General features: G+C 32.0%; 1 protein-coding gene across 2 annotated transcripts; it reads left to right on the top strand.

The window, feature by feature from the left end:
* The first annotated feature begins 171 nt into the window (after window positions 1–171).
* LOC138315198 (ciliary microtubule inner protein 1-like) lies at window positions 172–11,995 on the top strand. 2 transcript variants are annotated; one of them, XM_069256019.1, is made up of 4 exons: window positions 172–1,495; window positions 6,208–6,289; window positions 6,502–6,522; window positions 9,644–11,995. In XM_069256019.1, the coding sequence occupies exons 1-4, from the start codon at window positions 1,422–1,424 to the stop codon at window positions 9,896–9,898; spliced, it is 432 nt and encodes a 143-aa protein (XP_069112120.1). In that variant the 5' UTR covers window positions 172–1,421; the 3' UTR covers window positions 9,899–11,995. The 2 variants fall into 2 exon arrangements, with proteins under 2 accessions (XP_069112120.1, XP_069112121.1); XM_069256020.1 differs by lacking the exon at window positions 6,502–6,522 and having other exon boundaries at window positions 1,049–1,495.
* The last annotated feature ends 3,556 nt before the right edge of the window (window positions 11,996–15,551 follow it).

Below are 15,551 nucleotides of genomic sequence, written 5' to 3'. Positions count from 1 at the left end.
GTTTTTATTTTATTCGTATACGACCAGCCATGATCATTTAGTAAAGTGTCAGGTTAGGAAGTGGAACAATACAAATCCCCGATTACTATTTAAAGATAAAGTTTACTTAAAAATAGAAATATTTAAAATAACTAATTGCGTCCCGAAAAAAAATCCACGGCACTATGGCTTATATGGAATGATGCACTTACTTATTGCTCAGACAACAAGAGCAAAACAAATTATGTTACATGTATTTTTGTTTTAAGTAAGACTTATACATATGCACAATTAAACACCACTTAATGTTTAATTGATAAATACTGATTATGATGTGTCAGCGGTGGAGCATCTTTAAGCATCAAATATAGAAATTGTTTTTATGTAGAATTATTAGTATATAGATTTAGAAGGTCAAAGCATTCTTTTCCAATTTTCCACAAGCCCTCAACCTCTGGATCAAGGACCAGGCACTGATCGCAGGTCGGCGGGTTTTCTCCACGTACTTCCTTCCGCCTCTGAAACCAGACAATTTCTTAAATAACGGTGAATATCAATGTGACTTTGAATACAATCAATCTTTTCCATGCAAATACCTAATATTATTGACTAAATGATTTGAATATATGCTGAAATATTAACTTCTCGAACCAAAATTAATAATTTTACTTTACATTGGGAGAAGACCAATCGGGGTGTTGTTTTCTTTTTTTTTTTTTTTTTTTGGGGTGTATGCAAAAATTGCATTCAAACTCGTGTTCACTTCGGCCATTGGTTCTTTTTTTATATTATATATGATAAATTTTAAAGAAAAATCCTTACGGACGAAATCTATAAGAAATAAAAACTATAACGACTGACTAGTGGGCGCTTTCGCCACATTCAAGGGAGCTCTTCAGACTTTTATTTCTTGTATATATATTATATATATAACAATTTAAAAAGAAAAAAAAAACTTTCTCCATCAACCTTACGCTTCATGGACAGTAAAACGCATAATTAAAATAATGATTTTCTTTCTTCTGTGATTTGTCTCTGGAAATATTCAAATGTATAATCTTCAGGGCAAGGTAGCGCATTATGCCAATCAGGTGTGTACATATAATCGAGTTATATGTTCAGGAAATCGATTTTAGATTGGAAGGCTCGCAGTATGTAAATTGGCTTTATTTATAACGCTCAAGTGTCATTTGCCTAAGCAAATAAAGAGGGCTGACGGAGAGAGTGAATGGCTCGCCCTTATAATAAATGCATGGTTTATTGGAAACACAATACACGAGAGGTTGTGTTAGTAAGATAGCGTCCGGTAACTAAGGAACGAGTCAACCAACCGTGAATCTTAAGTACGAGCGGAAGTAACGACACCAGATTTGTATTTCTGAGGATCTCTTCGGAGTTCGAACAGATACAGTGATCTGACATAAACGTGAGGAAATATCAAAATGGCTGCGGCACCAGCAGATAAGGCAGGGAAAGTAGCGGCAGGCTGTAACTTTGTGGCCCAGGACCAAATCTGGTATGTAGATAGAAGAAATATATATAATTATACTATGTACTGTAATTATCGTGTGCTGTGGTATATAGGCTAGTACACAAGTATGTTTACCTATACACAATTAATCTACCTAACTCAACTCCTACCCAGTCGTATGTTAACATTAGCCTTTAATCTGGCCATTCAAAGAACATTTAAGAATGTATAATGTAGAATTTAAATAATGAATCTAATGTTATCTCACAACAGATCAAATAAGTTACAGTTTACCTTTAAATGGTTGGTTTGGTATAACACTTTAATTAACGAGACTTGTCTAAAGTCTAAATAAATCCCGAGTACCATTTCAATATAATTAAATTACAAGTCCATGTATAATATGTATATACCATTAGCAAAGCCATCTTGGATTTTACATTTATAAATATACATATAATTCTAGACATAGACATTTCTCAGGGAAAACTACACACAAATATCACTCTTCAACAATTACATAACAAATACCGTAAAACTTGTGTCATGGCCACGGGTCTCTGTTATATTATAAACATTTGGTCACAATATTTCTTTGCCCTAGCCTTCTTTCTAAGTTCCACCTAACCGTTATAAAACGACATATCACACGTGTATTACACTGGCATACGATAACATCAATGTTTAATTACAAATGTCACGTTTCAATTTATACAGATACAATAAGTGTCTTCATAATATTTAATAAAACTAGTTGTCAGATTTGACGAGAATTAATGGGGTAGATTAAATGATTTGTATAAGCTCGTGGTCACAGCTCTCTATTGTGTACTTAGATAAGATATTATTGAGGGGGAATTATATTATCTTTCGACTTATTTAGTGGTGCCCTTATACAATGGAAAGTTTGAAGAAGAAAGTAGATACCGTAATCTACAACTGTACAGTATGCTTCTGAAAATCCATAGCTTATTGGGTAAATGAAATATATATTAGTGTAATTTACCAAATATAGGATTTGCAAAAGAGATCACAACAATAAACCACGAAAGACAAGATATCACTAGATCTACTTTAAAACACGGAGATTCTTTTAATAAGAGTTACATAGATTTATCCGATTAATCAAAGATAATTCTGCATATTGGTGTGTAGAAATATGTTTTCTTTGTTAGTGTCTAAATTTAAATTAAAGGCTTCTATATGAATTAGTTCAGTTGCAACATATTTTCAAATGAAATTACATGCAATACATTTACATTTTTGAGATGAACTTGTGATATTTTGTCAGATTTTGTGATAGATAATTTGATATTCTTACCAATCCTTATAAATATTAACTGTGTAACATTGTATACAATAATAGTAGGTTAGTTTTATTACGTGTGAAGTACTGGGGTTTACTGGATCTGGAATGCTTAGTGTATTATGTTACGATGCATTCCACCAAACAATACAAGCACCAAGTATTGTACCCGAACTACGTATACAGTAGTCATGATGAGTACCCGTCCCCTCCCGCAAAGAAAATGAATGTAAAAAAGTTGATCCAAGATTATAGCTGACACTTTCTGATTGCTAAAGCACTAGTACATTGGGTATCATGTGGTGTATTTAACAAAAGTCTAAATCCCGAGGGAATTATTCTCCAGCGACCCAATCACAGTTAAAAGATTTTCTAAACATATGTAGGTATGTATGCAGTGTTATCTAGAAATTTAATTGTCTATATTGTGCTTGATAGACATAAAGGTAGAAGATATCAATATTTATTCGATCTCTGCCGGGCAACTATCGGTAATATACCACTGTTTATTTAGATTTCTCGCCCTCTGAAAACACGTTTTAACCGTTCTTGTTCTGACACTAGAGCTTTTCATTAAAGGACTGCGGAGATGAATACGTTATTTTTTATATTAATGCACTGAGCCTGCCCTTTTATGAAATACTATTAAATAGATGGAGGTCTATTCAGGAAAAAACTATCCCGAAATAAAATCAATGGATACAAGTCTGTGGTTTTCAACCATACATGTATGTTTAAACGATATTAAAATCATTGGGGTGGTAATTATTATTTTTTTCATAAAATAATCATTTCCTACGATTTATTTCCATTCAGACCCAACATGTGCCTGTCTTCCTTTTAAAATGTACACTAATCTGAACTGCCTAACATATTGTCTTTAAAAGTGAAAATCAGATGGATTACCGAAAATCATCCTATATACCCCAGGTGTTACTATCACTGTGGATATTTAGAACGACTTTGATCGTAACCTTTGAAATATCAAGTATACCTAAAAATCAATACTTGATACTGCTATCTTCGGATGAAAGAAATAAGGATTATAAATGTTTTTTTCGTATCCTGAATTATAAAATATGAATGAACAATAATCTATATCTGGATTGAATAGTTATTGTTTCAGTCTAGACAAACAGTGATATGATAGTGTAGTCTGTATCAGGTCCCTGCTGGACTCAATCATGCCCCAACTCAGATCGATATATCACCTCGACAGTAGACAAACATTGTGTGGGGTGTTTATAAGTAGTATTACAGTGAGCAGTGTATACACGATAAGTTTATTATCACTCCAATAAAGTATATCTATACTGTGTAAGGTAAATACATAGGGGTCACTGGTCACTAGGACTGACCACTCGAACAGATGCTACACGTATGTTCAATTATTGGCAGAAATCACAAAATCTGACATTGGGAGGGTTTACGACGGCAACAAAGCTACATTTTTTTAAATTACGATTTTTGCATTATCAACAAATATAAAAAATCTCAGATGCAGAATAATAGGGAAAATGATAATGAAAGACAGCGCACATCGAAAGCAGGAAAGACCCCAGTAGAAATGCCAAAATATTTACAACGAAAACGTCAAAATAAAACGAAAAAATAATGAACAAAAGACAGAGTTAAAGATATTTAGCTTGTATCAAAATGTATGTTGTAAATAATAAATGACACAATGTTGAATCAACTTTCCTCACAACGATAGAAAGACGATTCACAGAGAAATACATAAATTCGCAATTCCTTCATTAGAATATCAAAATTCAAATACCAGAAATAACGAATTCCACTCACTAAATAGAACATCTTAGATACAGGACGAATATATAATGTCTTTAACATAAGTGTTTAAGGTTAATCTGTTCTGAAAACATTTGTCGGCTATAAAGTCAATTAATGATTGATCTATCGAACATGTTTGACAGTCTCTCTTGATCCAGTATGTAAATATAGCCTAGTGTTTTTCGTCCAACACACACAAGAACGTAATATGATGTAAATTTAATACCCTATCAAAATAAATGCATCAACCAATAGGTTAGGAATGCTATACATATACGTACTTTACAAGTAAGTAAAATATAAATTGTTCAGTTTTAATGCGTTGTAAATATATTATATCATAGTAAAGTTATTATAAAACCTACCCATCCCATATATCATACGTGTGGTACATTTCTTCTCTTAATATGCTGTAAATATTAGTATTTAAAAAAAAACGCGTCAGCCCATAGGTCAATAATTTATTAAAAAATAATAAAAATCAAATTATTCGAAAGAATAAGCCTTTGTTAAATAGAGTACCCATAATTTTTATCAATATGTCAGCCATACCACATATTATCAATATTAATGCATTAATGTACATAACAGGTCTTTCCCAGCTTAATGCTAGACTCTCTAAACTAGGCTTTATGGCACATTATGTACAATACATTATTGTTTTTCTCACGTGTCGGGCGGGAGTGGGATCTACTGCATGTAGAGATGAGCAAACAGTCTGTGTAAGGTGGTCGATATTTATGGCAGATTATCAAAAGAATGTCGATTTTAATAATCATGATTCACAATATACTTAATCCAACCCTCCTAATACTAGTACACTAGTCTATACCTACCTGATCATGGTCCGTAGTGGTTAAGGTGCTGACATTATATCACCATTCCTTCATATCTGGGTTGCACATTAAAGTAGATCGATGCTTTTTTGTGTGGAAAATCCAGCTCCCTCCACGTCATTCATTGGCCTTACAATAATACTATATTTCATCCCTATGCAGAAAAAGGAAACAAATCTTTATGTAGAATTGTGAGCATGAATGCTACTAGGATGTAAAACAAATCAAAACTTGTCTACGAAAATTTACCTGATCACACATTCTATAACTTTCCTTCAATCCACTCCGTTCAATAGCTTAAGATTAGATTTCCATTGGTGATTTCCTGTAACATGGAAAGAAAATATCATCATCTCCCACGGTTATCATAAGCATACACTTGCAAATAAAAGTACATAATTATAAAAAAAAATGTAGCATAATGAATGTCATTTGCTTTCACCATTGGCCTTCCTTCTGATGGACATACTCATTTCTCGTCCTCTCAGCTATATTTACGCTTTTTCAATCATTAGTACTTGAGGCCACATTGGCGTTTCCTAGAATGACGAACTATTAGATTGATGCAATTTTATTTCCTTAAAATTCATAAGTTAATTCATTTTGTTTTTCAAACTTTTCATACATTATTGTTCGTATTTATTATTTCGTAACTTGCATATTCGAAGAAAGGGGTATTTAAGATGACACTTTTTGAAGATTATTTGAAATATAAATAGTGTTACATACCAAATACAATAAACGCTTAAAAGGAGATAGTTTATCTTATCTTAAAGGAAAATTAAAAAAAAGTCTAATTTGGTGTCCTATTGGAATTTTTGTAGGAAGGACCATGTTCACCATGAGGAGACGGCGTCCAAGACGTGGCCGGGAAGTTGGGGTTTCCTCCAGACGAAATACGAGGATGTGAGTTACCTTCCATTATACCACCTCATTGCAATTACTCATAATCTGCAATATAGTCAAGTATGCACAAACTAAAGAAACATTGATACTGATATTTTAAACCTACTGCAGACAACATTAGAATTCAATAAACAATATGTTTTGAAAATCATTAATATTTATATGTTGATGTTTTATGGATTTGTGCATAATAGTTTCTACCCATGTGACAGAATGGTGATATTTACTGGCAGGTAAGTACGGGTAACGGCGAGTGTATACATGTCGTCTGGTCGTAAATGTTATATTAAAAACTTCCCCAGCTCATGGTATATACACATGAAAGGTATAGTGATACTAACACATTTTTTTCATTAAGTATAAAGAAAAGTATATGTATCTTTTTACATATTCATTCTGGCCAAAACATTGACATGGGAAACAACCTTGAAACAAATTATATGAAATGGTTTGTATAATCATAGACGAATAGGAACCCTGGTAATAAAATCATACTGAGGGAAAAACTACGTATGTATTTACCAAAGGCGTTCCTGTCAGAAGGTTAATTTATCTACCTTTATTGGTATATCAAATGAGCTGGGAATGATCGTGTGAACAATAATTAGGCAATTAGGTTGTTAGTTACGCTTCAAACCAAACAAAGGAACATGTCAAAGTACATATACAATGTATGTTAATATCAAAGGTTTGAACTGGAAGGGAGGTTTGGATGTTTATGTGAGGTGGATGGGATGTATCAAAATATTTCCTCAGTCCTGGACTTATATAAGAGCATTACAGTAAAATGAGTAGATAGTAGTTATCAGTGCCAGCCATAGTACATTGGATAAGATGCATAACATCGTATTTCATATTTCATCACCATCTCTGGTTTCATGCGATCACACAGTCTTTCGTACGATACTCCATTTGAAGCATTTGCTACTATTGAATATCTTTTTCAAAACATCGTATGTCATCTTCCATGCAGTTCCATCAGTCCAGGATTTAGTGCATCTCAACAAAATGTCATATCTTACTGACTGCCATCGTGTCCTATTGTGTCATGACATCGTATGCCATCATTCATTCACTTCCCATGGTGAAGGGTTAATGTCATCCAAATTTTGTTGTGTCGGTCACCATCACAACTTCTTCATGTCTTTCCTGTCGGCCATATGCTTTTTCACCATATGTAATTATTCATGAACACTTACGGTCATGCCTTCACATAAACATAAAAAATAACGATAACAATTATCAAACATTAAGTTTAACTCATGAAAAACATTTTCTCATTCCACTCTGATGATAATGAAATCAATATCATGGCAATATTCATATTGACAAAAAATATAACAGTATACAATGTAATCGGATAAACGCTTTGTTAAAGGATCGATATTAGTGTTCTAAGTCTATTATTTGATTCTATCATATACTTGTATGTCTATTGACCATTTTACTAAAAATACAAAAATCATGGAAACCATATCAAACATGTACATACCTTTCATCATCACTGACATTCATTTGGGACTGATTTAATTATAACCACTAACAACCATCAAATTACATACCAGTATTTAACAAATTAAGGATGATAATTTACTAATAGCGGTAAACATACACATTCTCTTAATTTCTAATGAGCCTAATGCAGACAATGGTCAAATATGCGAAAATCAAATTTGGTGAATATACTCCTGTAACTAGAAGTTAAAGATTATCAAAGCTTTATGGTTATATTGTTTTAGCTGAATACTTCACCAGTTCTATTTTTGCACAGGGTAAATTTATCTTACAAGTCGCATTTGTTTGGACCTGGATTATGAAACAAAGACAAAGCCGATATTTAAAATTGGTCAGAGAAACCAATTCATTCAGTTCCATGTGACTTGCAAATTGTCAATGTGACGTTTCTTTTTTAGGTTTTTTAAGTTTTTGTTATTTCCTTCTAGAGCTCTGCTCATTTATATGGAAGATATCAAGAACATAGAAAACTAAGTAAAAGAAAACCACAGAATGATTTTGTTTACCTCATGTCATGTCTCGTCATCTCATCTAGTCAGTCATTTCATACTCATACGTTTCGTTTATTTTAGAATACTGTATTCCAAGCTCAAAAAAACGTCTCTAAAAAGAATACAATGACAAATGCCAACAAATGAATTCAAAATTAAAATGAAGTAATGAAAAGTTCGATTTAAGAAAAACAAAAGCAAAATACATGTACGGGCACAATATAAATTAATGACTCTTGATATCAAGATTTTCAATACCCGTGATCAATGTTTCTGGGTTTTTTTGTCCGGTAGAGGTGAGTATCCTAAGACGGTTTGATGAGTCTGGAATAGTCTTCTAAGGAGTGTTTGTCATGCTTTGTCATTTTATGTAGTCAATTTACACGTAGAATCAGTACAAGACTCAAAACTCAATGATAGGGAGGTAGCGCAGGTTGTTCCAGATTATACTAGAAAAACGAAATGTTTTTTTTATGTTTAGGTGAGTTTTGAATCTTAAATTGAAGTTTTGTTACTACGTGCCAAGTCATGTCATCTCATAACATTTCACTTCATATACCATATGCTATTCACTAATTGAAAATTCAATGTTACTATCAGGAAAAGACTCAATAGTTACTGACCTTGCGAACTGAAAAAGGAAGAAAACAGTGGTATTTTTGAAACTGTGATTTTTTTATTCTAACCATTTTCAACGGCACGGGACGGGTTTGTTTAACCATAAAGGGAAATGAACAAGCATCATACTAATATATAACCATACGTTTAACGCTGTTGGTGGAAGACGTCGACATAAGAAAGTTATGTGACATAGAAAAATTGTTTGAGCTTGTATTTTTGTAAAAGTGTTGGTTTTTATACATGAATATGACATTTTACTGCAATACAAAGAATACTATGCTTAAAAAATACATGTATTGGACTCACGACGCATTTTCTCTGTTGAAAAATGAAGAAAGTAACATATCGGATATCCATAAAATAGATATTAATTACAGAACACGTATGTAAGTTATAGAAGAAATTAAATCCAAAAGCAGAAACGCTCTAATATTACATGGACGTTGATTGATAGGTATGTTCAGTTGGTTACCTGCACACCTTGAATCTATGTGCGACAGGGGTCATGTACTTTTGGAATTTGTTAATAGAAAGCATTGAGTGGTGGAAAGTTTTGAATCTAATGTTTTAGCCAGAATCCATTGTTTTGGTAAAACAAATTTTATTACTATTGTACTGTTGGTTGCACTCTGATAATTTTCTTTTTACACATGTGATGTACATGTATATACATTACACAGTAAACAACATTGCGCTAATGGTCACATCCATCCTGTTCCTATTGCAGCTCGTAAAGGACGACTTCCCAGATTGGGACAAAAACAAGAAGACCGAGCCAGCGTTCCAGATGAAACCAGTTACGCCTATTGAGGAATACATTCATGTTGAAGCTTCACCGAAACCCTTCCCCAAGACCACTGCGCGTGACATTGGCTGGCGGTCTACAAATCCCGCCAACAAATTAGAGAAATATGGCAAGTACGCAAAGCCTAAAGGAGGACTTATCCGACAACTCAACTGGCCCACAGAGGCCATCAACTAGTGTAGGCCAATCTGTGAAGGGCAGTGGCAAATGGACCAGCTAAACGTTTGAGGGAATATCTTAAGCATTTCTCATCGATTATATCCGTAATGGTACCGATATTATAGACTGTTACCAGGGAACGTGTTTATGTAGCAACGGGATATGATGATAATATGACGTTGTTGTTTTCTTTTCAAACCCCGAAACTAGTGTATTCGGAATCTAGTCTACCGCGATATATAACGGTATGTGAGAGTTAAACATTTGAAATGTCGATATTTATCAATGAATATTACAGCGATCTGGTTTTTTAATTCCATCGAAACTATAAAATAACAAGAAGTCCAAAAGTATCTTCATCATTCAGTCGCAAATTACTACATACAAAATATCTACATTAACTGATATATTCTGCTTAAGATATTAAATTACGATTGAATGTGAAGGATCAGTTTGGGCATTATTGATGTCATTTCATACTAACTGGTGGCAAATCCATGATGCCACTATTAATATATCACATGTGTTGTTATGGCAATGGATAGTATAGACGGCGTAGTTACTATTAGTAAAATGTGATGGTCCTATTTCTATACACTAATTTAAAAATTAGAAGGCACAAAGTGTTGAATATGTAAGCAAATCATTAGATTTGTCGCCATATATAATAGTCATAATTATTGTAAACTGTTGGTAGTAATCTTGCCGTCATTCATTTATTTAAAACAATATGTTAATATGGATTTCAACCATTGATATTTCAGCACTGCCTTAGATTCACACACCGGTGACGGCTCTCTTTATTTATTAACTAGCACTAGGTAAAATATTGTACAAAACAACAAATATGACCTCAACATTGTCACAAATCATTTAGCACAAGATTTAGAAATCAACTTCAGAGTCACGTACGACATAACAGAATGAAAATTATTACATCTGATTAGACTGGGAGTTTAAAATTCCCGTTAGTAAAACTTCAAGACATTCCAATAAATATTATGTAATATATTACCATAGGAGTTTAAAGTTTGTATTTGTGATTTTTTGTTGTGATTTGTTTCCTCGTAGTAAATTTACACATAGTTCACAATAGCATTGTTTTTGTTCATTTTGGTGCTTTTGTACATAACTTACGTTACCATGGTTACATAAGGCACACTGGCTTCAATTTCTCGAAACAAACTTAAGTAAAAAAAACTGACTTAAGTCAAACATTTTTATATAAGTTATTTAAGGAGAAAAGCATAAATTTTGACATAGGTCTGAAGCTTTGTTTCGAGAATTGGGGACTTGGTCTGGTCAAATGGAACTTTTATGTATTTAGATTATTTTGAGATTATATCCCGACTTACTAAGATATCCCAGATTGTTTTATTATTTTATTCCTTTTTTGCTCAATGAAACTATAATTAACAATGACCTTGACCTTAATGTATGCCTGTTGTAACAAAACTTTTCATAGCGTTTATATGCAGAAACTCTTTGTTAATATATGTCATTCACATGTTTTTGTTTTCTTTTTGCTTGTTTTAGTTAGCAAATTCCTTAAAAATATGTATAAAGTCTCTTTTGAGGCGGGACCGAGTTGGGCTGATATAGACGGTTGTTATTGGTTACGTTGGAAACACATATAAGTACATTTGTATACATATAAATATGAATTGCACATTGTACTTTTAACAGGTATTCAGAGGTATTACTGTTCTACCCTTTGTATCAAATGAAAAAATCTGCAATTAAAAGGAAGAAATGTAATATTTAAACAAAGTATTTTTGAAGTAGTCATATCATTTTGGAATGACATACAATATTCACAACGAAAGATTTAATAAGTTAAATATTTATTTGATATTGTTTCATACAACATAACTAAACATGAGTCGGTTATTCAGGCTGGATAGCTATGTTAGACCAGTATTTAATGTAGTGGTATGCTGTTATTTTCTGTGTGTATCCGTGTGAATGACTTTGTCCATGATCAGTATTATTATTGTGAAGCCAAAGTGTATGATTACTATGTTTTATCAGCACAATATACACTATTCTATTACTATTACTCAGCAAAATTTTACACTTAGGTGTTATTGAATTAAATCTTTCCAACAATTCAAATTAACTTGTTATTGTTCATTCAACCATGACTGAGCCTACATGTACTCAACTGGGAACAAATATCCACGTGCTAAACCATGTAGACATTTAATTGCCACATTTATATAATAATCTTGATATAGGGAATTTAATTTAAATTTTGAGAAGGTATTCTACAACGGTAAGATTTTCAATGCATTCCTGTCAGTTTTCTTAGTTTCTTGCATTATAAGGTCATAGATATGTTTTTTTTTTCCTTTTTGCATCATTTTGATTTTATGAAAATTGTAAGTCATCAAGGTGGAAAATTGAAAGAATTGGAATGTTCCAATAAATAAAATTAAAGGAATTAGGAAAATAAAAATCAAGTTGCAATCCTATTGTCCTTACACAATGCTGATCGAGGCACATGTACAAATCATGTATAAAGACACTCACAGGTATGTAACCTGCATGAAATCTGAATTTTGTGAAATTATTTTATAAAACACCTTTAGCTACACTACCTGGAGCAGAGACTTAGATATAATATTATATCTAAGTCTCTGCCTGGAGTAAATGTTCAAACTACAGTAAGCTTGACAGATTTGTTTCCCTTTGATTATAACTTGTAAATCTGAATAAACTTACGACTAGAATAATAACATTAGGAATATACACACGCTGTACTCCAGAATGTGATCTCCACACTCACTTGGACAGATCATTATATATAATACATCTAGTTCAAAATGCAGATGTTTAAGCACTTTTGATCAGTGAAGTATGGGAAATCCCCAAATGTGTAACTTAACCAGATTAGAATTTGTCAGGATTTCTCTGTCAGAAACATTTGTTTTCTTGTCGTCCTAAGATTTAAAAACTTCAGGTTCATTGTACATCTAGGCGGATAACACGCTGTGATTTCTATGAAATACATTTCTTTCATTTCTATACTTAGAAAACTCTGCTCCCCCCCCCCAAAAAAAAAAAAACAAGTCTAAGCCTCGAAATACAAGGGTGACATCATGCTCGTTAATATTGATTTCCGTTCCTAATTATAACAGATGGTTGAACTATTCATTATATTTTTCTATTGATAATTAGGAAAAGACTTCTTTTCTTGGCAATGTGGGATGACATAATTCTTTGTATTTTTTCATTTTCGTTGCAATATGAGTTCATCTTTTTCTTTGAAATGTGAGGTAAGACTTTGTAATGCGAGGTCAGACTTCATCTTTTCGTTTGCAATGTGATGTCAGACTTCATCTTTTCATTTGTTATGTGAGGTAAAACTTCATCTTTTCATTTGTAATGTGAGGTAAGACTTCATCTTTTCATTTGTTATATGAGGTAAGACTTCATCTTTTCATTTGTTATATGAGGTAAGATTTCATCTTTTCATTTGTTATGTGAGGTAAAACTTCATCTTTTCATTTGTTATATGAGGTAAAACTTCATCTTTTCATTTGTTATATGAGGTAAGATTTCATCTTTTCATTTGTTATGTGAGGTAAAACTTCATCTTTTCATTTGTTATGTGAGGTAAAACTTCATCTTTTCATTTGTTATATGAGGTAAAACTTCATCTTTTCATTTGTTATGTGAGGTAAGACTTCATCTTTTCATTTGTTATATGGGTAAAACTTCATCTTTTCATTTGTTATATGAGGTAAAACTTCATTTTTTCATTTGTTATATGAGGTAAAACTTCATCTTTTCATTTGTTATATGAGGTAAAACTTCATTTTTATTTTTATTAGTATTCATTTTTCATTGTTATTGAGGTAAGATGATTCATCTTTTCATTTGTTATATGAGGTAAGACTTCATCTTTTCATTTGTTATATGAGGTAAGACTTCATCTTTTCATTTGTTATATGAGGTAAGACTTCATCTTTTCATTTGTTATGTGAGGTAAGACTTCATGTTTTCATTTGTTATGTGAGGTAAGACTTCATCTTTTCATTTGTTATGTGAGGTAAGACTTCATCTTTTCATTTGTTATGTGAGGTAAGACTTCATCTTTTCATTTGTTATGTGAGGTAAGATTTCATCTTTTCATTTGTTTGTGAGGTAAGATTCTTTCATTTGTTATTGAGGTAAACTTCTTTTCATTTGTTATATGAGGTAAAACTTCATTTTTCATTTGTTATTGAGGTAAACTTCATCTTTCATTGTTATATGAGGTAAAACTTCATCTTTTCATTTGTTATATGAGGTAAAACTTCATCTTTTCATTTGTTATATGAGGTAAAACTTCATCTTTTCATTTGTTATATGAGGTAAGACTTCATCTTTTCATTTGTTATATGAGGTAAAACTTCATCTTTTCATTTGTTATATGAGGTAAAACTTCATCTTTTCATTTGTTTATATGAGGTAAGACTTCATCTTTTCATTTGTTATATGAGGTAAAACTTCATCTTTTCATTTGTTATTGAGGTAAACTTCATCTTTTCATTTGTTATATGAGGTAAGACTTCATCTTTTCATTTGTTATGTGAGGTAAGACTTCATTTTTCATTTGTTATTGAGGTAAACTTCATGTTTTCATTTGTTATTGAGGTAAACTTCATTTTTCATTTGTTATGTGAGGTAAGACTTCATTTTTCATTTTTCATTTGTTATGTGAGGTAAGACTTCATCTTTTCATTTGTAATGTGAGGTAAGACTTCATCTTTTCATTTGTTATGTGAGTTATTCATCTTTTCATTTGTATGTGAGGTAAGACTTCATCTTTTCATTTGTTATGTGAGGTAAGACTTCATCTTTTCATTTGTTATGTGAGGTAAGACTTCATCTTTTCATTTGTTATGCGAGGTAAGACTTCATCTTTTCATTTGTTATGTGAGGTAAGACTTCATCTTTTCATTTGTAATGTGAGGTAAGACTTCATCTTTTCATTTGTTATGTGAGGTAAGACTTCATGTTTTCATTTGTTATGCGAGGTAAGACTTCATGTTTTCATTTGTTATGTGAGGTAAGACTTCATCTTTTCATTTGTTATGTGAGGTAAGACTTCATCTTTTCATTTGTTATGTGAGGTATTTTAAAGAATTCTTCTCTTTCTTTGTAACGTGAGGTAAGATTGTTCTCTTTCTTTTCAATGAAAGATAAGATTTCTTCTCTCTTTTTAATGTCAGGGAAGACTTCTTCTCTTTCTTTGTAATGTGAGGTAAAACGTTATCTTTTTCTTTGTAATGTTTTAAATAAGACTTCATTGTTTCCCTCGTACATGTATGTAAGGTAAATATTTATTTTTAGACTTATTTACCCCTTTTCAGGTTTCGTTTTGAATTTACCACTTCTTATATAATTAGCATGTCTTTTGGTTGGAGCTGCTTATACTATTTTCTAGGCATTGTGACTTAATTGGTAGTTACATATAGTCGATCCATGTACGTCGATACAGATCATGACCATCCCTTCTTTTTGTTGCTTTCCCCTATTGCTCTGTCAGATTGCATATGTGGATGTCCGATTGGTGAAATCACTTGGATTATCATAAAATAATTGTATCCTTTCAGTGATTTCACTAGGTTAATATCAATGAATATCAGAATATTTAAGCAATGCAGGATTCATTTCTATTGGT

Source organism: Argopecten irradians, chromosome 2 (assembly GCF_041381155.1).
Source record: "Argopecten irradians isolate NY chromosome 2, Ai_NY, whole genome shotgun sequence".
Classification (NCBI taxonomy): domain Eukaryota; kingdom Metazoa; phylum Mollusca; class Bivalvia; order Pectinida; family Pectinidae; genus Argopecten; species Argopecten irradians.
Note: the sequence above shows the minus strand (reverse complement) of the source record. Positions and strands in the feature narration are given on the sequence as shown.

Bases quoted from the DNA above. Each gene is read 5' to 3' on its own strand.
- LOC138315198 (XM_069256019.1), top strand. From the start codon at position 1,422: ATGGCTGCGGCACCAGCAGATAAGGCAGGGAAAGTAGCGGCAGGCTGT. The intron at 1,496-6,207 runs GTATGTAGATAG...GAATTTTTGTAG, and splicing joins GTGGCCCAGGACCAAATCTG to GAAGGACCATGTTCACCATG. The intron at 6,523-9,643 runs GTAAGTACGGGT...TTCCTATTGCAG, and splicing joins ATGGTGATATTTACTGGCAG to CTCGTAAAGGACGACTTCCC.